The following is a 22116-nucleotide window of genomic DNA, read 5'->3' as shown; positions in this document are numbered from 1 at the left end:
TTGGTGTCTGTTAAAGACTAGAGGAGACTTTTATATCATGGATGAGCTTTGTTAGAAAGGGATCAAGGTAAAAATAAAGCTATCGAGAGTGTAACTTCCATGATATCGAAAAGCATACCGATAATGGAATCGCATCGTCGGGAATCCTTTGTGTTGAAGCTTTATGAGTCGATATCGAGCCAACGAAACATTTGAATTACGGGTGGAAAATAAACGTAGAGCATCAACTCTAGACAACTAGTAATACTCTAAAGTGCAAATATTCCTGTAATGATCGTTCTTGATAATAATCATTGTCGGGTTCGGGAAAAGTCCACTTACCTTGTACTTCAACCACAACCCTTCACGGTGACCTGAGATTTGGCCGTTTTTCAAAGATTCCGCAGCTTTGCTTGATGTTTGGCTTAGCCCAGTTTCACTCGGTTGCTGTCCCACTGCCTCTTGCGGCCATCTCCAAACAACACTACATAGATCTCATTGCATTTTGTGCCATTGCTTCGCTGCGCGTGTCCTTGTATTGCAAAGCTGTCTCTTAGACTTGCCTTCATAACAACAATTTTACTCCGTTTGTTGACTTGATAACTACTCTCTCATTGCACCATGGTATACACATCAGCCATCACAGCATCAATTAATAACCCACGGCTACATCTGCTCAATGCTCTCCGAGCCGGCACGAAACTTATAATGACCTTTCTGGGGCTCCCGTCTTTTCGCTCGACCCAGGTTGTAGCTCAGACTGGTTTCGATGTTAGAATTTCTCCGCGTTTTATAGCTTATCTCCCACTAATGACTGTAAAGGGCATCATTATTGATTGTGAACATGGGCATATCAGCGACGATTCATGCACAGCTCAACTGCCGCTATCGCTTCTTTAGCAGTATCGCCACCTATTCGTTAGAGAATGACTCACGCGGATTTGATTAAAAGAGCTTTAGATGCCGGTGCACAGTAAGCAAAGCAACATAAATCTTGTCATGACAGTACTAAAGCGTTGGCCAGCGGCATCGTTGTGCCTCAAATCAACACGGCCGAAGAGGACAAGGCCGTGGTCTCTCATTCAAAATTTCCTCCACAAGGTCTTCGAGGACAAGGCTCAGCGTTTCCGCCATCGCTCACGGTATCGACATCCCGACATACTTGGAGACAGCAAACGAAACGCTTATCATCTGCTTGCAAATCGAATCGAAGGTGGGCGTCGAGAACGTTGACTCTATTTGTGCTGTACCTGGTGTCGGTTCGTTATTGATACCGCAAATCCCCGGTGCCATTTCGCTAATCTCAGTCAAGATATGGTTTTCATTGGGCCCAACTACCTTGCCTTGTCAATCCTTGGGTACGTTCCCGCGAAAGGGAGTGAGCCGAGTTTGTCAATGCCATTGAAAAGATCGTGGCAGCAGCCCGAAAGCATGGCATATGGGTCGGTCGACTATCAAACGATGGGGCTTCCTCCAAGGAACATCTGAAAGTATTCGATACGGTGGCGCTAAGTTAATATTCGAGTGGTGTAAAATAAAAGATGATACATAATTCCCGACCTAAGATATTGTTTCTTGGTAAGCATATTTTAGGCCATGAAGTTTTTGCAGTCTAGAATAACAATGTTAGCATCTTATTGATGAATTGAAAGTGCAACCCAATATCATGTCGCCTCCTTTCTCCTACGCCTTGCGCTGCAGCGTGTGATAACCGAGCTGGTCTCGCGCCTCAGCGATTGAGGCCCGCTCAGCGATCAATCCCCGAATGGCAGCTTCGCTCTTCTCGATCTGTCGTGCAACTTCAGCCACTTCACGGGCTCGATCCCGCGGAACAATAACAACGCCATTGGCATCGGCCACCACAATATCTCGAGGTTGTACATGTACTTTGCCAATGCCGATTGACTCATTGACGCCTCCCACCTGAACCCGATTCTTGCCGGTTCGCATCCAACGCCCAGCAGTGAAAAGTGGGTATTCGTCATTGAGTGCCCGGTTCACATCGCGGCACACTCCGTCGATCACAGTGCCACCAATGCCTCGCACGCCGGCGTACTCAGTCATAATATCGCCCCAAACGGTGCAATCAGTGCGACCCCCGTTGTCGATGACGACAACATCACCTACCGCAACGTCGTCTCTGAAATCACCCACACTTCCGGGCGGGTTGCTGGTTGGTACGTAACGGACAGTGAACGCCGGTCCGACGGTCACCTTTTTGTAATCGGCCAAGGGCATAATCCCGAACGCCTAGCCAGGGATACCGAGCTTATCAAGAGCGTCTGAGACGCCAGGGGTATCGCAGTCGGCGAACAGCGCCACTAATTCTTCAACCTTGGGACTAGCGGGTTTGGGTTTTCGTGGCGAGGCTGGCGCGGTTGCTGGTGACGATGTACTCTTGTTGATGTCTTCGAACTGCGTGTCGTGCATCACCTCCGATACGGGCTTACCCTCCCGGACTATGAGAGTCTGACGTCGATTAATGCGTTCGCCCAGATTCAGGACTTCCTCGATGCGCTCCGCCGGGATGAACACCGTCCCGCAGTTGTCTGCAATAACATAGTCGTCTTGGTTGACCACGCATCTCCAGCGGTGTACCGGATTCGACTTGCACCATTCGGTTGCGCGCGCTGACCATGGTCAGGCTGCGGCCGTAGACCGGATAGCCTACTTTCCGGCTGCCGTCGATGTCGCGACTCATGCCATCGATGATCGTTCCGCGAATGTGCTTCACTTTGGAGGCATTGGCGATGATGTCGCCCCAGCATGAGACGCCATCTATACCGCCAGAGATGGCGAGGATGCGGTCTTCTGTCGTTACCGCGTCTATGACTGGAGCGAGGAGATGGGTTGTTGGGGCTGCGTCAGTCATGGGACCCAGCTTCACCGTGCTTGCGCGCCCAACGATTTTTGGGCAATCTCAGAGGGGCGGAGGCCGTATGTGGCTCCTTTGAGGTGGAGGAAGTCTAGTGCATCGGACACGGTGTTGGTGTCGAGCGCTGCTAGTCGGTCTAGTATACTGGCGTTGCCCATTGTGTCGATTGTGGTGTTTGCTTGGTAGTCACAGTGCAAAGTCATTAAAATGGACGTATATTATATGAAATGAAGAGTCAGAATGAAGACCGCGTGGGCTTTATGGATCAAGTTGTAGTGAACACCTTCGTGGTCGGCCATATTCTATTTTGCCCGTTGTTGTATTGGGATAGTGAAGGTTTGCCGAGCAATGATCAATAACTGGGACAGAAATGAGAAATCAGATTATCAATGCCATATTCGCCGTCATAATAGGTTAACTTCACATTTTCCACTGATTGTACCGTTTCATCGGCAAAGAAAACTGTTACCGAGCATCGCTTGCTTCCAACAGGTTTCCCGGTAGTAGGTATTCCGCTCTCTGGGTCGTCACAACAAGAATTGCGAGGATTTTCTCCCCTCATTGTAGATGAGTGCTCCCCTTAGGTAGAGTAGGGTAATGGTGAAGGATAATGTCGAATAATTAAAGGCAATAGTAGATTTGTGTATGTCATTTTCGGCTCCCCTATGTCTACAGCAAGTGACCTATATGTTTCCCATTTTGCCTACACAGCCAGCACTGTATAGAGGGATTTCTAATCCCTTGCTGGGCTCCACTCATTATTCCCTCGGTACTAATTCTCTCTTTCTTCAAAAACAACATTCAATGGGCCCGTGGGCACGGCAGCCACCCATTCCCGGCGATGCGGAAGAGTTGCCTCAATATCAAGCGAGACACCTAGCCCATACGCACGTCTGACACGATATCTTTTTAGCGTCTGTGACAGGGATAGGTAGAGTTCAAGGTATGCAAAGCTTTTCCCAGGTCGGTTTGTCAGTAAGAATCATATCCCTAGCAAAGAATTACTCACTGAATCCCTATGCAAGTCGATGGTCCTTTGGAAAACGGGATATAATAGTCATCGCGGAGAGGGGCTAACTGGCCGTCTTCGTTGGCATACCACCTGCTGGGCCGGTATCGGTCGGGGCCTGGGAATGCTGCTTCATCCCGTAGATACCAGATTGGAGAACTGGAAACCATGGTCTGAGAATCAACCAGTGAGAAATAATGCCAGAAGAGTACCATCATCTGGAGCTTAAGAAACTTACACCCCCTGGGATGTGCTTCCCTGCAAGCATATAGCCTCCCTTAGGAACGATCCTAGGAAGCATAGCAGCTGCTGCCCCAGTCCATCGGATACCCTCTTTTACACAAGCTGTTAGTTTTGAGATTGATTCTAGTGTTGTCATGTCAGTTGGCCATCCTGCAGCCCGCAAATCGGAAACTAGCTCCTCTTGCAGAGATTGGTTAAGGGATAAAGCCCACAGGATATGGGCCAGAGTGGCTGATGTTGTGTCGGTACCAGGTCCCAGCATCTCCTTCGCTTCGGACAGTGCAGATTGTTCCGATATTCTACTTCCAGCCATGACCTTGAGGAATGACAGGTCTGGTCCTTTTTCTGTGTCTAGAGTGGCTGTGAGCTGTTCTTTTGCCCACTGCAAATACATTAGTCCGAAAGATTTGCTGATGTCAACAGATGGTTGTTGTAACACGTAGAACATACCGTCTCGAAATTTTCGATACTAGATATTGACGATATCTCAAAGCCAAGCAGTCGGAATACAACACTGGCGAAGTTGTGCCACATACTGACTAGGGATGGGAATGTTGTGTACTATATGCTTGATGAGTATTTAAATCTCAAGTTCTGGGTCAGAAAACTAGGTCTCTTACCACCGGCATTTTAGACGACTTCAGATCATTCTCCTTGATTATAGGAAGCTGTTGGCCCTGCTGTAGAGAGTCTATGGCACCAATAGCGCTCCCAAACGCAAACCTCGCTATCGATTCCACGTTAGTAAATGAAGATAAAGAACGTTCGAACTACGTACAAACAATATCCGATTCTAACGAGCGACAGGTGGGGATCAAATCGACTACGCCTTGCTTTCCCAGCACTTTGAGCAAGGCTTGAAACCTTGCTATCTCCTCTAACATCATTTGAGTTAATGCAGGTACTTTGCTTCGGTTGAAGAGGATGCCCATATGGCGTCGACGTTGGGCATGTTCTTTCGGATCCCTTCAATACGTGTTAGTCGGCCATGTTTTGCGTTGTTGAATGCTCTACCAAACGGTGGGAACTTGATCATGTAGCTACACGTACGTTATAGAAAACAATGCAGGATGGCCATCTTGCACAAACTGACTGTACACCCGTGGGTCCTTCACAAACGGACTACCAGGGGCATGAATTGTTTTATATATATCGAGAGAATAGAAGGATATTTGTTTCGGTCCAATGCGGATTAGAGGCCCTTATTGCACTGTTAGATAAAGCCGAGCCGTCATGATATTTAGTCTGTTGAGTTACCATATCTCTTGTGCAACTTTGGTAAGTCTAGGGTTACTTTCCCTTTATATTCAGTAGGGAATTCCCACAGTAATCGTGAAAGCGGAGCGAAAATGCCCGCGTTGGGGATAGATGACAGCGGGGAAAGAAAATAGCTGTAAACAATCTTGAAAATGTCAGCATATGTCTGCTGTTGTTCGATTCCGAAATTTACTGGGATTATGCAAAGCTACACATACGTAGGGTACGGCAAACAACGCGAGTAGCAAGGCCCAGATTAGGAATGACATGGCTCTAATTCACCAGGAAGTTTCGCAGACGTTCGCCAGGAAGGCATATGCGGGGGTTCCAGAACTACTATATACGGGATAAATAATGATACATAAACGGTAGCAAGCTCCTTTCTAGGACAAGGAGAGCAAATTGTGGCCGCTAAGTGGTTCGTATAACTATGGATAATATGCTAGGTGATCGCGTCATTATCACCCATGATGTTAACAGTATTACGCCAGAGCTAGTTCGACTAGCAGGGTTTCATCTCGGATATATTTCTTCAACAATATCAAGCTTAACCAGTCAAGCATGTTCTTGTCGAAATTAGGTTTTTTTGCAGATATTGGGTGCCGATATCCGAGATCAGTTTTCCCATTTTGGTAGTGGACGTGAGCGTAGGAACTAGAATTCCCCCAGAAGTTCGCTAGGGGACTAATTCTTTCCTTTGCATTCGTTGGTTTTCTTCTACATCCTTTCCATTTCAGCTTCTATTAGCACCTTCTTCTTGTATAAAAGCAAAACGGTTCAAGTCATGTCGGTTGACAGCGGAAGTTCTCCAGTCTCTAAGATTGTAGAGACATAACAGCGACGAGATTGCATTGGTATTGCCCCCCCCCCAATTGAGTGGACATCAAGATGTGTGAGACTGATACAGGCTGATCTACATAGGAGCGTCTTGGATATAAACAGGTATGAAACGAACATAGACCCATCGCTCCAAATGCTATGTTTCTGATCCTTGCGGCTGCTCGCTTAGGTACACCGTCGTAGCTATTCGCTGTTTGAGAATTTCTCTACTTCCTTCGGTACCCCCACTGTCCTCCATCTGAATGTGCCACTGTCGGACATTGCTAAATATATGTAGCGGCGTTGTATTTCATCGGTGGTGTTCGAGTGACATTTTCAACTGGAATTGCAGCTGGGGGCCCCCTTGCATACTGGTAAAATTCTTGCTGCCTTTATTGACTTCACAAGAACGGAAGGGGAAAATACTAATTGAACAAGAACGAGCTATGCCATCACCTGCGTTTTCACATTTATTACAGCGGCGGTCATTGCGGAGGTATGTTCAGCAGCGTCTTCAGCAGGCTCCATTTATCTCTGGGCGACAGAGGCAGGAGGTCCTAGATTCGGTCGACTCTTTGGTTTTATTGTTGCCTGGTGGAGCACGACTGCTTGAACGACATTTTGCGCGAGTGGGTGAGAAGCCCCTTCGTCACTATAAAAACTAACCGTCAATGGCAGGCAACACGCAAACTGCCGTGAACTATATGTTATCGGTATTTCTATCCACACATCTTTGACTGCATACAAGAGAATAGAACATCTAATGGGAAATCCTTAGGAATTGAGCGTTTTCAAGGTCAACTTCCCTACCGACGCATCAAGCGTGAACTTCCGCGCTGTTCAATGGATTTGCACGGAGGTCCTTCTGGGGTTGGCGGCCTGGATAAACCTTGCCTCACGTACGTACGCAGTAGTAGCATGATATTCATTCCATACACAATGATCACCAGCTCCATATGAATCCTGATATCATCGCTTCAACGCAGGCTAATCCTTAGCACAGCCCGCATCTTCAGATACGTCTTCTGGCTCTCTACGGGAGCTGTATTCTTAGACTTCATCCTGAATTTAATCTGGCTTCCTGTCGGCGCACATAGTACCTATGGCCTACGAACAGCGCAGGAAGCTTTCATGACTACGTATAACGGTACAGGAAGCGCCGGCAGGCTGGAACTGGTGTCTTTCCTATCTAGCAACAGCTGGTATCCTAGTTGGATTTGATGCTTCCGGTCACGTCGCCGAGGAAACTAAAGATGCCTCTGTTAACGCGGCTAAAGGGATTTTCTGGAGTACGGTTGTTAGTGGTGTGTTTGGGTTTGCCGCAGTGATCCTCTTCTTGTTCACATCAGTGAGGCCAAGGCCAAATCAAATGGTTAAGTGTATAGACGGCACTAATGAAGCTCTCAGTCCCCAATTGATATTCTGTTTTCATACGATGCCCCGCAGCCATTTGTGCCCCTATACGCCGCGGTACTTGGCCGTGGCGGACATATTGTTATGAACGTTCTTGCTGTCCTGGCATTACGGCTGGTATTTCCCTCTTTCCACCAATCGTCATCCGTTCTCAATATCTTCTTCACTCCAGTCTGGAGCTGACAATAGTACTAGAACACCGCGATAACAATAACAGCGGCCTCTCGCCTCGTATTCGCTGTAGCTCGTGATGGAGTACTCCCCTTCGCCCAATGGGTCTCCCGAGTATCTGAAGACGGACAGCCTTGCAATGCCATTCTCGTCGTCTGGGGCGTCTCCGCAATTGTCACGTGCACTATTCTGCCCTCTGCCGTGGCATTCACATCGTTGGTCTCAGCTGCTGGTGTACCATCAGCCGCAGCCTACGGTCTCGTCAGCCTAGGCAGACTGGTATTAACGCCATCAGAACCTCTCGAGGCGAAGTGGTCTCTCGGACGGCTAAGCAAGCCGTTTCAGTTCATTGCGGTTATATGGAATGGCTGGGTTGTTGCGGTGCTTTTCTCGCCATATGAGTTTCCTGTCACAGCTTCTACATTGAATTGTGAGTGTAATTTTTATTCGGGTTAGGGTATAAGTTCCCGAAGAGTTAATTTGCTGATGGCTGTAGATGCACCGATAATCATGGGAATTGTGACGATATTTGCCCTCGTTACTTGGCTTGTTATGCCCACTACTGCTTGGCTACCACAGGAGCGTATTAGGCATGAGGTTAGGTATGTAGGGTAAAGGGTAGGGGATTTTCGCTGCATGGACCATTGCGTGGGCTGTCTAGGCAGGGGATTAAATAAATATCAGCAATAACACCAGTGGTGTGGGCGATTAAAAGAAGCTCCTATGGTCACTATGGTCGCTATGGTCAGAAATGATAAATAACTACTCCTGGGACCTGTACATTGCCGGGGGGAGGGGGTGCTGTATATGTTTATACTACCTTTTAAAGGTCTACCTGGTAAATGGAATATTAAATATCAGGCTAGGTAGACGAATGTCGAAGATATTCCCATTTGTCCACAAATCCTAGGAAAACATGTAGTTTCAATGCTATTTCTAAAGGCAGAGACTGGTGATGATGTTAAACTGCCAAACACCCCCTTTGTAGGTAGCAGCTGATGCAGTATACTACTACCAGTTATTACTACGAGACTTTTATATTTGTAGAACAACGATGCGTTGCCGACTGGGTATTCGTTGGATATGTTGAAAAATACCACAGAATGGGGAATGAAAACATGAATTCCTTGTGCTCATTCTCCACAATCGTTAATTCATAACGATACCTATCATTTCATGATAGCCATTGTACTAGATATGGTTCAACCAGCTATCTCACAACCCTTGATATGGTAATTTCCAGATCCACGCTAAGAAAATAGTAGTCTAAAGGGCGGGGCAAAAACCCTTGTTCGCAGAAAACAAATGCCACGTAACGAATACGAATTTCACGTAGCCCTGACTTCTTACACTCCACTTCTGTGCTTGGACTGACACAATACTGGTCAAAGTAGAGAGAAGACGTCAAAAGACATTTCTTTGAAGGTTTCCTTCTCTCTGGTGTTGTCGCAGCATCCAAATATCCCCAGCCTTGTCATGGCCAACAACCCATCGCAGAGAAAGTGTCAAGGCGCAGACTGCGGAAACAATGCGGGAATATTACAGTGTCCGACGTGTCTGAAGCTCGGTTTAACCGACAGCTATTTCTGCTCCCAAGATTGTTTCAAGAAGAACTGGGTCGGTTTACTTGTTTGCTTTACGTCCACTCCTTCTGGAACTCCCGGACTGACAGATCACGTGGTGTAGAACCAACATAAGACCCTACACAAGTCTCAAAATGGTATCGTCTCCTCCCCAAAATCAATCCCTCGAGTGATCGTCCCTAATCGCGATCCAGTTACCGGACCCTACAATCCGTTCCCGACATACACCTTCACCGGCTCGGTCCGACCGGTCTACCCACTCTCTGCGAAGCGCACCGTCCCCAAGTCGATCAAACACCCGGACTGGGCCGTGACGGGCATCCCGAAGGGCGAACGGCGGCTGAGTCGGACGAAAATCGACCTCCTCGATGCGAAGGGCCAGGAGGCGATGCGCAAAGTGTGCCGCTTAGCGCGAGAAGTACTGGATGTCACCGCCGCCGAGCTCAGGCCCGGCATTACGACCGATTACCTGGACGAGGTCTGCCACAACGCTTGCATAGAACGGGATGTAGGCGCGACTCCCTTCCAGATGATATGATGTTGGCTCCATCTAACCTGGGACAGTCATATCCGTCTCCCTTGAACTATAATCACTTTCCTAAGTCGCTATGTACGTCGCCGAACGAGGTGGTTTGCCACGGAATCCCCGACCAGCGCGTCCTTCTTGATGGCGATATCCTCAACCTCGACATCTCGATATATCATGGGGGCTATCACGCCGATGTCAACGAAACGTATTACATAGGCGATCGAGCCAAGGCGGACCCGGACTCGGTCCGAGTTGTCGAAACGACGCGGGAATGCTTGGATAAGGCGATCGAGCTTGTGAAACCCGGCACGCCAATCCGTGAGTTCGGCAAGGTCATTGAGAAGCATGCCAAGTCCCGTAACTGTAGTATCATGACGACCTGGGGGGGTCATGGCATCAACACTGAATTCCATCCCCCGCCGTGGATCCCTCATTATGGCAAGAATAAGGCGGTCGGCGTATGCAAGCCCGGAATGACTTTCACCATCGAGCCTATCCTTACACTTGGAAAGCCGAAGGAGATTTATTGGCCGGATGACTGGACCAACGTGACTGTTGATGGGAAGTGGACTGCGCAATTTGGTGGGTCCAGAATGCATTTGGCGTGTAGGGCACATTGCTAACTAACGTATGTATAGAACACACCTTACTGGTCACAGAAACGGGTGTTGAGGTCCTGACTGCGCGGACGGAAAATTCTCCAGGAGGCCCAATACCGATTCCGACGATTCCAAATGGAATAGCAGGGGCTAATGGCACATCCACTGCGTAGCTTCATGGTGAATTGAATCACGCAATAGAGGATGGAGATTTCATAGGGTGAATTAGGTTCGAAAAGAAAGGCGCTTTCCAAGGCCCTATAGCACAACTCGGATCCCCGGCGTAATAGCAGGAAAGTCCTCAAGAAGTAGGATAGATTCCAAGATGGTCCAAGGACAAGTGGCGAGCCGACTACCCAGAAGGTTGTCCAATATTTCAAATACTTCGATGATTATTGGCGTACTATATGTCGCATATAGGCTGGCAAGTCTAGGATCTATCGGAGCATGAAAGATCAGAGCTAGGAGACGGCTTGTTATAGGTTGTATCATTTGCCTCAAATAACATGCTGTATAGGTGCATAATGAGGGCCTCAAGCTATGACGTCCCCCTCGCTCTGGCAGCTTAAGTTACTTGGGCTCTCTCCTTCTATAAAGCTTAATCTATCGACGAGTCTTATACGGGGCCTACTAGGTGGCCGAGATTCATGATTCGGAGGTCATCTTTCTTATGATTTGGAGCCTCCTGTTGCTTATTTGTATCGACAATAAATCAATTATTCTTGAACCCGGAGCGGAAATAAATAATCAATATAAATTGTTGGCTGGGGGTTCCGGCTGGCGGTCCTGATTGGACCGGCCAGTGGGATGATCCAGCCGGCAAGCGTTTAGGTATTAGTGATAAGATTAACTCTAGATAGTAGGAAGAAAATAATCATGATTCTCGTGAAAATTAGCTCCATATAGTGCCCCAAGGTAAGTGCTCTAATGATTGAATGATTCCGTAAAATGTGTCGCGACAATGACAGTGACAATACTTGAATAATACAAAATAATTTAAACAAATTAAATAGATTCATCCAATCATCGATAGAATTGCATGAGCCGAGACCGAATTGGTTCCCGATAAGATCCAAGGTCCACAGAGGCCCAGAATCTGCTCTGTAATAGGTTGGGCGCTGCGTCCACGTGACTCAAGCATCACTGGGATTTGGTATAGCGCCGCCAAGCTTTCCAAGGCCGCGCAAAGATAACAAACCGGTAGACCTTATTTAAGTATGGATGCTACTTTGTTGGATAGCTTCCATTCCGTATGTAGCTAGTATCACGGCGGAGATCCATGTTACACACAGGAACCACTTGGTTGACCGGGACTTACGATGCTCGACTCGAGAGTTTCTGTTTCGCGACATGAAAGGCTTTTTATAAGGGGGCATTGGATCCCGAGTTTCAAGCACAGCGGAGGAGGGGCAGTTTACCATTGGCACTCACACTGAAATCAGTATTGGTTGGGTTGAGACATTTGTTTAAGGATGGGGAGGTGGTAAATATTCGTGATGATGGTAGCCTGGATTATCCAGCATTTAAGGGCCTAAGTGTTGCCACTGAGGCAGCTCTAACTTCCAGTAAGGTTAAAGCCAATAGCACTTAATCATCGATTGAAATCAGCTAGGGCTTCCTCCTTTCTTTACAATCTCACCTGCATTATACCCTAAAATCTGACATGAGAAGCGCATGGTTCAACCCTGTTCGTTAGGGTCAATAGCGACAAAGAATCCATACTAAGCTTTGCTACACCTTTCCCCTTAAAACCTATATTCCTGTAAGAATAGTGCAAAACAGTCCGTTCTCTAAATATCCAGTTGTTGTTAAACTAACCTATTCCACAAAACCCTCTTTTGAGAAGGATCCTCGTCACGCCAAACACTCCTCGAATGACTGCCACGGACTGAAATGTAATATTAAATCCTTTCGCAGCCAGTCCTGGACCGCCATCAAATCCCGGTGTGCTCGTTCCATGGAACGCCAGTAACTGGACATATAGATACAGCGCCGGATCAGGAAGGAGATGCGATCAAGTACTCTGAAGAGGGCGGTGTTAAGCACAAAGCAACTGAGATAACGGGGGGGGAATGAGATGACTAGGCTTGGTTGCTGAGGGAATAAAGTAAGAATTACATAATGGAACTTTTAGAGAAGGCTTATATGGGAGCGTCGTTTATCTGTTTTACCGAATCGCCTTGACCTTGCCTCACCCGTCCGCTTGCCGATTGGGCTCTGTGATAGAAAGATGCATGGAGTATATGTAGATATATGCGCGGGTACCTGCCTAAAAAAATGACTTAGGTCTTCTTGGGAATTGAATCAGAGATCTTAAATTAACTGTTTCTATCATGCTCTTTGCGAGGATGCTCATTTAGATACATATTCATGGTTTATTAATAACGCCGTCCCATGGACCATGAACACCATATGCTCACCGCTGAGAAATCAAATCACTTGTTGAAAATGTTGAAAATTCACATTGCCGAGCTCGATGACAAATTGTCAAAGAAGCGTTTATGTGTCCCTCTGATGCGTCCCAGAGGAAGCCCGTAGCAGACGTTGACGTGGCCGTACGAACTTCTTCGATTGGTGAACGAAGACTACCAATTTCGTAAACACTAGGCTCTTATCACCTCTGCGACCTTTGCCAGATTGAGGATTCATTGAGCTTTCGAATGTTATATCGCTTATTGCCTGCTCTGACATTGACACTGATGGCTTTTCGCTCACTGCATCCGAATTAGGCTGTTCGAAATGCGGGTCCATGGCTAGGACTAAAGCTGCACGACTACTCAAGTAGGGCAGGAAGATGGATGACTCTAATGACTGGGCTATCTTTCCGACTGCTTCGTCGATCACACATGGTGATGGTGGGGATGATATGTCGGTATATTTGAGAAGGGCGTTTCGCTCTTCAGTCGATATATTTAATTCATGCAAGGACCCAGGGAGGATGTAGACAGATAATAGGTTTCTCCAGGTCAGGAGCAAGCGCGGCAACATGGACGAACGAGATGACGAAGATGAGCCATCTAGGTTAAGGGCAGAGCGATACGCCTGCTTGTATTGTTTCATTCCTTCGAGAAATTCTAGGGATTCAGAACAATGGTTTTGTGACAGATAGGCTTTGAAAGACTTCAGAGTGTACGGGTACGGTGCAACGTCATTTAGCACTTTGTCGAATGTTGGGTACTCCTGAGGGCTGCTCGGAGTAATCACTTCCCCTGACATTGAGTATCTCTGTGTGTCTGTCTAGTATAGTAGAGCTTTGAGGTTGTGAAGAGTCAATAGTAAATAGGAAAAAAAAAAATTCTGGGATTCCTCTGGGAATTCCTGTTAAATACTAGGATGATTGCCTCTCGCACTCGTTGCAAGAATGTAACGCCTCTTTCGGCTTCTTCTAGCCCGGTGCCATCAACCCTATTTCCTTAGTGATATTCCAGGTACTCAGCTCCCATACATTCGGGGACAAAGTTTGTGGTTCATCGTCGGCGGACCACAATTTGACAACTACCGCTTTGGGGAAGTGCTGTCTTGTAATGCTATCATAGTTCTCTCCAGCCGAAGTGCGAATTTATCCTCGAGTCATGAAGGGCTACGTCTATCGTGTAAGCCAAATGGCAATAAACTTTCCCTAACCGAATATGGTACATGGATCCTCGGTTCGGCTGGTGGAATCCGTTGGTCATATATACTTGATGTGCGTATGCGTCTGGAGTTGACTGGCCGGTGTCCAGCGCCTATCTCTTCAGCCCACGTCAAATGACTCGTGCTAAAACCGGTTCATCCAGAATCATGGTTCACACTAGATAGGGTGCGGGGTCTAGAGCCAACCGTGAAGTGGAAAATTAGGTCGAACCAAACGGATGGCTCACAGTATGTGGATAACCATGGATCATCCGTTCAAGAACAGCGGGAGATAGAAAAACCCAGACCCAGATCACAGGGAGACAGGTCCAATCAAATTGGTGTGAGGATACTCATGGGCAAGTAATGGTTGAGTAATCACAGAGTTAACTTTGATCAAATTGTACTGATATGCAGCAGGAGCATTTGTAATAGTTGACTGATGTCATGGAATGTTCAAATGTTGGCTTTTTGACTACATTGATTACTGTTCACTGTAGGTCAGCTTTCCAAATGTTCCCCTTCCATTGTTGTCTGTTTCCGTTGGATTCCATGCATTCCTTGAATTGAAATTTCCGTTGATTGCATTTGTCTGGGCCCTTGGGGACTTCTGTGATAGCTCAACACCCATATACTCCTCTTCCATACTTTCAGCGGTAACAGCTCTGGCAACAAGTTCGTAACTTCTACGCGCTCTTGATCCTAATCTGGATGTGTAAGGGCAAAATCATAACGTTGAAGCACACTCGCCGCCACCACAGTTTGCTCCAAGTAAGTAATGTTCCTACCAACGCATCCTCAGGTGCCAGTCCTGAATATAAGGATTTCCGGCCGCTTATCACCAAGCCAGTGGTCGGGTTTAAACTCCTCAGGGTCTAGAAAGATCCTCTCGTTATGATGTACAACAGAAGATGACATCAATACGGCAGTATCGCCTGGAATAAACTCCTAGTATGCAAGTTCCTTCCCGGGGGTGCGACGGGGCAGGTTGAAGGCAAAAGGTGTGATTCGAAGGCTCCCTTCCAGAGAAGCCCGCAAGTAAGGAATATTCTTAACTTTTCGTACGGTGCGACTATGTCTTCCGGGTCTAGAGCGACATCTATGTCTTCCCGTAGACGGGCTAGACACTCTGGCATTTTTAGTAACCAGAACATGACGTTAGTCAAAGCGATTGCGTAGCGGCTGAGCCTGCATCCAATATGTCAATGATTTCTGCGGTAATGTCGCCCCATTACAGATTATTGGGTTTGCAATCCTTCGTCATCATCAGGTACTGAAAGAAGTCATCGTTCTGATCGCCCGACATTTACCGAGAAAGGCGGCTTCTTGGTGATAAATGAAGTCTGTCTAGCCGTCACTACTAAACTCCTTTAGTGTCCTGTAAGACGGCAATAGCCATGTTGCATATCGACTATTGAATCTATACCACCTATCGGCATATGCAATATGTGTATGAGAAATCTTCGAAGTATGAAGGTAGCCTCGGAAATGCACCTGACGTAGTGTTCCATGTCTGGCCTCTGCAGTCACACGATCATTCCCAATGACAAGCAACCCCAGCTTCACAGACAGGGGCGATATCGGCAGTGGCATCAATTAGCGAGGAAGGTTTGTCCAAGCTTGGTAATCAAAGGCAAAATCCTTTGGGTCCGGCTCCTCAGGGATCTCTGGTGGTGGCGAGCTGCGGTGCTCGTCACCGCGTTGATAGACAGAGCCAAATTTTTCCGCCATCTTGGATGCCCAGGTTTCAACATTCTTCGAGGCAAATGCGCTGGAAAGGATCTTCCTCTTTCGTTCGTGGTCTCGCTTATCGATCAAATTTACCAGATTGAAGTGGGATCCGGCTTCCGTTTGGTAGAAGATGTCTTTGCCGCACTTAGTGCCATTGCCGTATATATCTTGTATTTCCTTGAGGTCGTCGTAGGAGAAGAAGTTGGGATCAATTCAGATCGCAGGGTACGTCACATGCATCTCGCTCAATTCCTTTGAGCGGATGCCGGCCTTGCCGTGTCTCAAGATTGTAGTTGGGGTATTTTCGTAGGCCTTTTGGATCGCAGATATAGTCCAGGATAGGCTTAAGTACGAAGAATTATATGAAAAGTACGGTACTGGAGACCGTAATAGTGAACGTGTAATACATGCTGTCAATTTGATCTTGATAGGAAATGTCAGTTCAACAATAGATCAGTCCTCAAAACACGATCCATATATCTATTCGTGTCATGTCGCTCTTGAAACTATCATGACAAAATTGAAGGTATAGCAACCTGCCATATCCGTCGAATTACTTTCCCAAGATAATGGAAGTTCTTCTACCCCCTTGACGTCTACTACTAAGGAAAGGCTTTTCGCATTGAATATTTTAGCACCTCAATGCCTTTATTCATACCATCTATTGTTCGACTATATTATCTAACGATATGTTGCATCAATGGCACTGCCAGAGAAGGTTCATTGTTACCGAATTCAAGGCTTTCGAACGACATGCGCAGACTTAGGGTTATGAGTAGGTGACATTATATTGGCAAGTTGCGCCGCAACTTGGTAAAATAGTAGGAAAGTATTGCATAATAGCTCTCCCACCTAGGCAATTATAGCCCGTGTAGTACTAGCAAGTATCGTCCTGCAACAACGCACTTCGAATTACATATTTATACTAGACTAGTAGGTTTGCATCTGGCCTGGTTTGGGAGGGGGGGGGGGGGGGGGGCTGGCTTTCCTTCGGCGTGCACAGCTCTAGAGGATTCTAACACAAAAGGGCAAAAAGGTTTAGGAAAACTTAGAAAGGTTTGTAGATCTACTCGATTATGCGCAGCTTCGACATCTACATTCATGCCCAAGAGTTAGGTATATAGAATTCGACAGGACCAATCTGTCATCCGTCTCCCACTTCCACGTATCAATGCTAGTTTAAGGCTCCTGGACCATCGGAAAGACATAATAAAGATATCGACTGATAATCTAAGATTCAAAAAAGAAAAAATTGAACCGTGCCCGATTTGAACGGACAACCTTTCGATCTGGAGTCGCTGTGATTGGACAGTCAGAATTGATGTTCTGTATATTACTTATTTCGGTAATTGTCAACTTACAACGCGCTACCGTTGCGCCAACGGTCCTTGATTGGGTAATTTTTTGAAAACCAAGATATTCATACCAAAATTACTTTGACCTGTAATAGGATGTTGACCATAATAGGGAAAAAGTGAGTGAAGTTAGCCAATATTAGTTTTTAGTATGCGACGTATTCTTTCTGCATCCTAATCGACAGTTGTCCAAAAAGGCAAGTCCAGTATAGATGGATCCAAGCGTTCATTGTTGCTATTGCTCCCTGCAAATATATTTCCCCATCCTCTAAGACTTTCTTTATGGTAACAGCTCAATCTTCTACACAATAGCCATCTCAGTATGCTTGAGTGACAGGTACGCTACGGGCTAGCTACCCTTTAGTTGACAATTCTAACACCATTGCTTTTCAGCTACATCGAGAGGTTTCCTCACTGTCATGCAATTCAGAACGAGAAACAGAAGGCCGAAAGCCCTAGCAAAGACCTTCAGTCCGGTAGTGAAGCTACATTTGGCTTGTGTCATTCACTGCCTCAATCGGTGGGCTGTTATTTGGCTACGACACGGGCAGCATTTCGGTTGTACTTGTGTATTTGCAAGACAGTCTTGGCCATAAACTATTTGCAAGTGAAAAGGAACTTATTACCTCGCCCTGTTCAGCTGGATCGTTCGTGGGTGCCATTATCGCAGGCTTAGCGGCGGACCGTTTCGGTCACAAAGGGCCGATGTACTCGGATGTGGTCTATTCACAGCTGGTGCTGTCCTCCTAGCTACTTCGTATTCTGTCCCGCAAATGGCAGTTGGAAGAGAGGTTGTGGGTCTTGGGGTCGGATCAGGAGCAATGATTGTGCCGCTTATATTGCGGAAATTGCAACGACGAACAACGCGGTCGTTTGATATGGCTGAATAACGTGAAGTATCATCGGAGGCTAAGTCATTAATTACGCCCTTGGAGCCGCCCTTGCCGGCGTACCCCTTGGCTGGCGGTACATGGTCGGCCTAGGTGGTGTGCCAAGTGTACTCCTCCTAGCGATGCTGCTTCCCCTCTGTTCGGAGCCTCCGCGCCAATTGATCTACCAAGATAAGCATGATGCAGCTGCGAAGGTGCTGCAGCGAATCTTTAGCCATGACTACCTGGAAGATGTGCAGTCTAAAGTGCATCTTATCGACGCGGCGTGGTGCAGGAATCACCGCCCCGCAATGAGGGCCGCAGCAAGCTGCACGTAGTGAAAAGATTCAACGTCCTCATGTACTACTCCGGCACGCTTTTCGCACTAGTTGGGTTCTCCAACTTAGTTGCAGTTCGCCTAGTTGTATCCGGCACCAATCTCTTGATGACCTGGGTTAATATTGATGGTGGTCGACCCTTTGGCCGACGGCGGCTCCTAGTGTCAACCATGTGGGGATGTCTGCTGGACTGGCCGCAGTTGCAGCCGCTTTCGCGTATATCTCCGTGAATCTAGACACGCTACAGGTCAACAAAAAAAAATTACTACTCCAGCTATCGTTGTACTGGCCTTTATCATCCGGTTTGTCTTGTTCTACGGAGTCTCAATCGGTAATACCCCATGGATGAACGCTGACTTCTTCCCCATGGAGGTCCGTGCAATTGGAGCCATGTACATGGCCTGCTTGCTGCTGTGGGGGAGCGAACCACATCGTCTCCTCAACATTCTTGTCAATAATAACGAGCATAGCCCTCTCTGGGGCCTTTGGCTTCTACGCAGGCCTATCCTTTATCGGCTGGTTGTTGAATTTTTTCTATCCTGAAACCTCAGGACTGAATCTTGAGGAGATTCGAAGGTCTTCCGTCATGGTTTTGGAGTCGATCATTATAGGAAGCTCCGCAAGGAGCGCAAGCAAGCGATGGACCGGGAGCTTCCTACAGCTATTTGATGATCGCCATATAGTAGAAATTTGGCTTCTGTTCTACGCTATTCCGTGTGGTATATTGACTATCCGTTAGCAAGAATCCTCAATGCTATCGAATGTCTCTCAAAATAAAAGGAATCCCTTGCGCCGGAAAAGGCGTCTTTCCCTTTGGGGGTAATTCTTTCCTCATGGAATTGTGAAGGTTAGGGGTAGGAATACCAAGCATTCCAACCTCCTCTTCACTTTGTATGGGGTAATACTGTGGGGCTTGTCCAATATCAAGTCTAGACTAGCATAGAGGAAATTTCAAGGCAAAATTCCCCTGCAGCTCAAGAGTTGCCGTTAATGAGAAATCCCCCCTCTTTACCATGATCTGTCCTGTCCTTTCTGTTCTCATCTCGTTATTAGATATTACAGCTGATCTATGCGTATGATTTATCATAATTATGCCAATTCATGGCCAACACAGGGTCCCACCCTGGTGAGGATACCCTGAGCAAGCTAGTTGCTCTTTGACTGCTCATATCATTATTCTTAGATATAATTGCCGCAGTTAATGTGAGCGTCGCACTAGTTGGTTTACCGCACGGCTGACATCGATCAAGGCCAGCATAGAAAATGTAGGCATGATGGAATGGCCTGCATCTTTTCCGTGGACTGTCGAAAAGGAAAAGACTGATCGTGTTATGCCTTCTAATAAATTATTTAATAGGTGATCTAAACCAGCCAATATGTCAACGCTGCATGCGAGCCGGGCTGGCTTGTATTCGGGGTGCATACAAAGTCCGTTTCTGCCACAACTCCAATGAGAAATATGGCTTAGGTTTTGAGACTGACTAGCCCTGGGCCAGCCTTTCGGATGAAGGTATGTTATGCTTGACTCCCCGTCAACCCTGAATTCAACTAAAGGAAACCCCCAACTCTAACCATCCACATTCGTGTATAGTCTCCCTTAGCTTTGGGGACAAAATGTCCGACATAGAAAAGCACTATAACTAGGAGACGTGTTCTGGAAGATCCTCACCAGATTTTATATCCCAGAGTAGCCCTTATCCCACCTACCGAGGCATCTACCCTGATCATTCCAATCCCTCTGTCCGGGGAGCATACCGCCTCACTTGGCCAATTTCAGTCTCTGTCAGATCATGAGGATCTACTTCCTCCCTTAGACCCTAATTCATCCTACCATGCCCATACAAACTCAGCAGATATCTTAAGCTATCCACTCAATGATAGCTTGCGCTCGCTTCCGACGCACAACTTTCCTCAGACTCAATATACCCCCTTAAGAGGCCTGCCTGATGCGATCGGTTATGTGAATGAGCTCGCGCCGTGGGTAAGTGCTAGAGTTTACAATGTCTGTTTTACTCAACACTGGCATTTTGCTATAGCTTGATATCTGTGACCGCGAGAGGCACTTCGCGACTGTTGTCCCACAGCGTTCAAGGACATCCCCTCCATTATTAAACGCAATATTCATGTTCACCACGTCAGCCATGTCGGCCAAACACCTAAGCCAAGTGAAAAGGTACCGCAGCGGGGGTCAGGTTAAGTCCGATGGGGAAGTAGTACCTAGCCCTACCCCCAAGACTGCCATTCACTATCATAACAAATGTATCGCGCATCTAATCTCCCTTTCCGGCGACCAACTGGAAGCTAGGATTCAAGACCTGCTCGCTGCAGCTATCATTCTTCGCTCCTATTCAGAGGTAGACGGTAGGTGATACAGGGCTCCTCTTATCTAGTCATTAGCTTTGAATACATTGCTAATATGAACATTGGAGCCCCGTCCATAGCAGAAGATATTGAAAGCGCCGTTCGTCGCATCCAGATATTTCTAGATCCCCAGGCTATGTCAGCTGCTTCCGATTATGGACTTCGTCTTGCTGCCTTCTGGATAGCCTTACGTCGAGAAGCTCTCACAGCCTTTTCCAAGCAGCGTGCATTTTGTCTAGCACAGGATTCTTGCGAGCTATATCATTTATTCAGATGACTATGCCTGGGCCAATAGGCTTGCTATTCGTTCTGCCTATGTCTTGCAATAAAGCTTTGGCGCGGGGACGAGGGTTGATACTAGTGCCACCTAGGATCCCCAGGCAATAAAACTCCGACTACCGCTCTCACACAGCCTCCTCGGATGACAGCCTCAGCTACTGTAGGAATAGATGGGACATATGTGGACAGACTGAGTCGGTACAAGGAGGTAGAGGCATTCGATGATCTCTGGATAGAACACGGCCCGCCATTCGTTTACGCCTTTCTATGTGCGTGACCTCGACCATTCCAAAGGTGAAATATGAAATATCTCCAGAACCCTGGTATCACGACAGTTGCCACGTTATTGGGGTCTAGCATTTGGAACTCGCATGGATCCTGCTTACGGTCTGCAACCTAAGGATCACGCGTTTGGGTCTGACTCAGACCGGAGGCTCTTCGACCCGTGGAGATTAAATTTAAGAATATATTGAAAAGGCTATGCGGTATTGCTCTTTCCAATCTCCGTGTTGCACCAGCACTTGTGACGGCCTCGATGGCAATCACTATGTGTGGAGATATGGTTACGAAACGTGAAAAGTAGGAGGCTTTACTTGATATTAGTATTGAACGGGAAAAAGAGCATGTTTGGCCAACACAGGCTACACATGTTCAGCTCAAAAATGCTTGGAATTAGGGTTGTATGAGTAGTTAGTTTCAGGGTTTGGCAGTTAGTGAAGCTAGCCGATCAAGCGTCTAGTTAAGCTCTATCAGGCTTTACTATCTTAAGATTATATGATATAGCGTTCCCATATTACTTCAAAATGATCTACTGCATGTTACTCTAACCTGACCTGCGAACGGAACCTTGCATACAGGACCAACTGTGGTTTGGGCTGTCTACCTGGAAATTTGACGGGAATATGGCATGGTTTTTCTCGAAGGTCCAGATTGGGGAAAATTGATGTTTGTTGATTCCACAACTGAGGTTCTAGCTAGGCAACTATCTAACAAAGAGCGCGTAGGCGCTAGGCGGCGATGATATTTGGAGCGCCTTCATCAAGCAGGGACAATTCCCCGGACACTCCCTTTCGAGGTAGGTATCTGGCGGGTGG

General features: G+C 47.1%; 8 protein-coding genes and 1 non-coding gene across 9 annotated transcripts; 5 read left to right on the top strand and 4 right to left on the bottom strand.

Annotated features, from left to right (window-relative positions):
- Positions 1-600: 600 nt before the first annotated feature.
- BDW43DRAFT_304798 (Pyruvate/Phosphoenolpyruvate kinase-like domain-containing protein) lies at positions 601-1496 on the top strand (the record flags this gene model as incomplete). Its single annotated transcript, XM_032045672.1, has 7 exons — positions 601-750; positions 837-897; positions 934-952; positions 1004-1080; positions 1152-1238; positions 1292-1366; positions 1399-1496. The coding sequence occupies 7 exons, from the start codon at positions 601-603 to the stop codon at positions 1494-1496; spliced, it is 567 nt and encodes a 188-aa protein (XP_031894026.1).
- A 166-nt stretch (positions 1497-1662) lies between these two features.
- Positions 1663-3012, bottom strand: BDW43DRAFT_324132 (ribonuclease E inhibitor RraA/Dimethylmenaquinone methyltransferase; the record flags this gene model as incomplete). The annotated part of the gene is made up of 4 exons (XM_032049894.1): positions 1663-2229; positions 2269-2496; positions 2588-2898; positions 3000-3012. The coding sequence occupies 4 exons, from the start codon at positions 3010-3012 to the stop codon at positions 1663-1665; spliced, it is 1119 nt and encodes a 372-aa protein (XP_031894025.1).
- A 2157-nt stretch (positions 3013-5169) lies between these two features.
- On the top strand, positions 5170-8441 carry BDW43DRAFT_324130 (amino acid permease; the record flags this gene model as incomplete). The annotated part of the gene is made up of 11 exons (XM_032049893.1): positions 5170-5286; positions 6373-6421; positions 6481-6484; positions 6621-6760; positions 6861-6895; positions 6961-7081; positions 7186-7278; positions 7340-7530; positions 7590-7712; positions 7791-8196; positions 8263-8441. The coding sequence occupies 11 exons, from the start codon at positions 5170-5172 to the stop codon at positions 8379-8381; spliced, it is 1398 nt and encodes a 465-aa protein (XP_031894024.1). The 3' UTR covers positions 8382-8441.
- Positions 8442-8980: 539 nt separating this feature from the next.
- fpaI (putative methionine aminopeptidase, type I) lies at positions 8981-11241 on the top strand. The gene is made up of 5 exons (XM_032043981.1): positions 8981-9383; positions 9453-9486; positions 9544-9857; positions 9914-10460; positions 10517-11241. Exons 1-5 carry the CDS (start codon positions 9243-9245, stop codon positions 10648-10650), a joined length of 1170 nt encoding a protein of 389 aa, XP_031894023.1. The 5' UTR covers positions 8981-9242; the 3' UTR covers positions 10651-11241.
- A 1735-nt stretch (positions 11242-12976) lies between these two features.
- BDW43DRAFT_317050 (uncharacterized protein) lies at positions 12977-13693 on the bottom strand (the record flags this gene model as incomplete). Its single annotated transcript, XM_032048448.1, has 1 exon — positions 12977-13693. The coding sequence occupies one exon, from the start codon at positions 13691-13693 to the stop codon at positions 12977-12979; it is 717 nt and encodes a 238-aa protein (XP_031894022.1).
- A 1992-nt stretch (positions 13694-15685) lies between these two features.
- On the bottom strand, positions 15686-16060 carry BDW43DRAFT_317049 (uncharacterized protein; the record flags this gene model as incomplete). Its single annotated transcript, XM_032048447.1, has 2 exons — positions 15686-15997; positions 16055-16060. The coding sequence occupies 2 exons, from the start codon at positions 16058-16060 to the stop codon at positions 15686-15688; spliced, it is 318 nt and encodes a 105-aa protein (XP_031894021.1).
- Positions 16061-17073: 1013 nt separating this feature from the next.
- On the bottom strand, positions 17074-17208 carry BDW43DRAFT_t238. Its single transcript has one exon. It is a non-coding gene; the product is annotated as a tRNA-OTHER (tRNA).
- Positions 17209-17271: 63 nt separating this feature from the next.
- Positions 17272-18925, top strand: BDW43DRAFT_304793 (major facilitator superfamily domain-containing protein; the record flags this gene model as incomplete). The annotated part of the gene is made up of 6 exons (XM_032045671.1): positions 17272-17294; positions 17661-17822; positions 17876-17973; positions 18090-18310; positions 18340-18562; positions 18630-18925. 6 exons carry the CDS (start codon positions 17272-17274, stop codon positions 18923-18925), a joined length of 1023 nt encoding a protein of 340 aa, XP_031894020.1.
- A 1598-nt stretch (positions 18926-20523) lies between these two features.
- Positions 20524-21605, top strand: BDW43DRAFT_304792 (uncharacterized protein; the record flags this gene model as incomplete). Its single annotated transcript, XM_032045670.1, has 4 exons — positions 20524-20743; positions 20812-20976; positions 21124-21295; positions 21449-21605. 4 exons carry the CDS (start codon positions 20524-20526, stop codon positions 21603-21605), a joined length of 714 nt encoding a protein of 237 aa, XP_031894019.1.
- Between the last annotated feature and the right edge of the window lie 511 nt (positions 21606-22116).

This window comes from Aspergillus alliaceus (assembly GCF_009176365.1).
Source record: "Aspergillus alliaceus strain CBS 536.65 unplaced genomic scaffold BDW43scaffold_96, whole genome shotgun sequence".
NCBI classification, from domain to species: domain Eukaryota; kingdom Fungi; phylum Ascomycota; class Eurotiomycetes; order Eurotiales; family Aspergillaceae; genus Aspergillus; species Aspergillus alliaceus.
The sequence above is the reverse complement of the archived record's forward strand: the minus strand, read 5'-3'. Positions and strand labels throughout refer to the sequence as shown.

What these genes read in the sequence shown, in the direction of transcription:
- fpaI (XM_032043981.1), top strand. Translation starts at nt 9,243, where the DNA reads ATGGCCAACAACCCATCGCAGAGAAAGTGTCAAGGCGCAGACTGCGGA. An exon ending in CCTACACAAGTCTCAAAATG is followed by an intron (nt 9,487 to 9,543) that starts GTATCGTCTCCT and finishes ATCGCGATCCAG; the next exon opens with TTACCGGACCCTACAATCCG. An exon ending in GAAGTGGACTGCGCAATTTG is followed by an intron (nt 10,461 to 10,516) that starts GTGGGTCCAGAA and finishes ACGTATGTATAG; the next exon opens with AACACACCTTACTGGTCACA.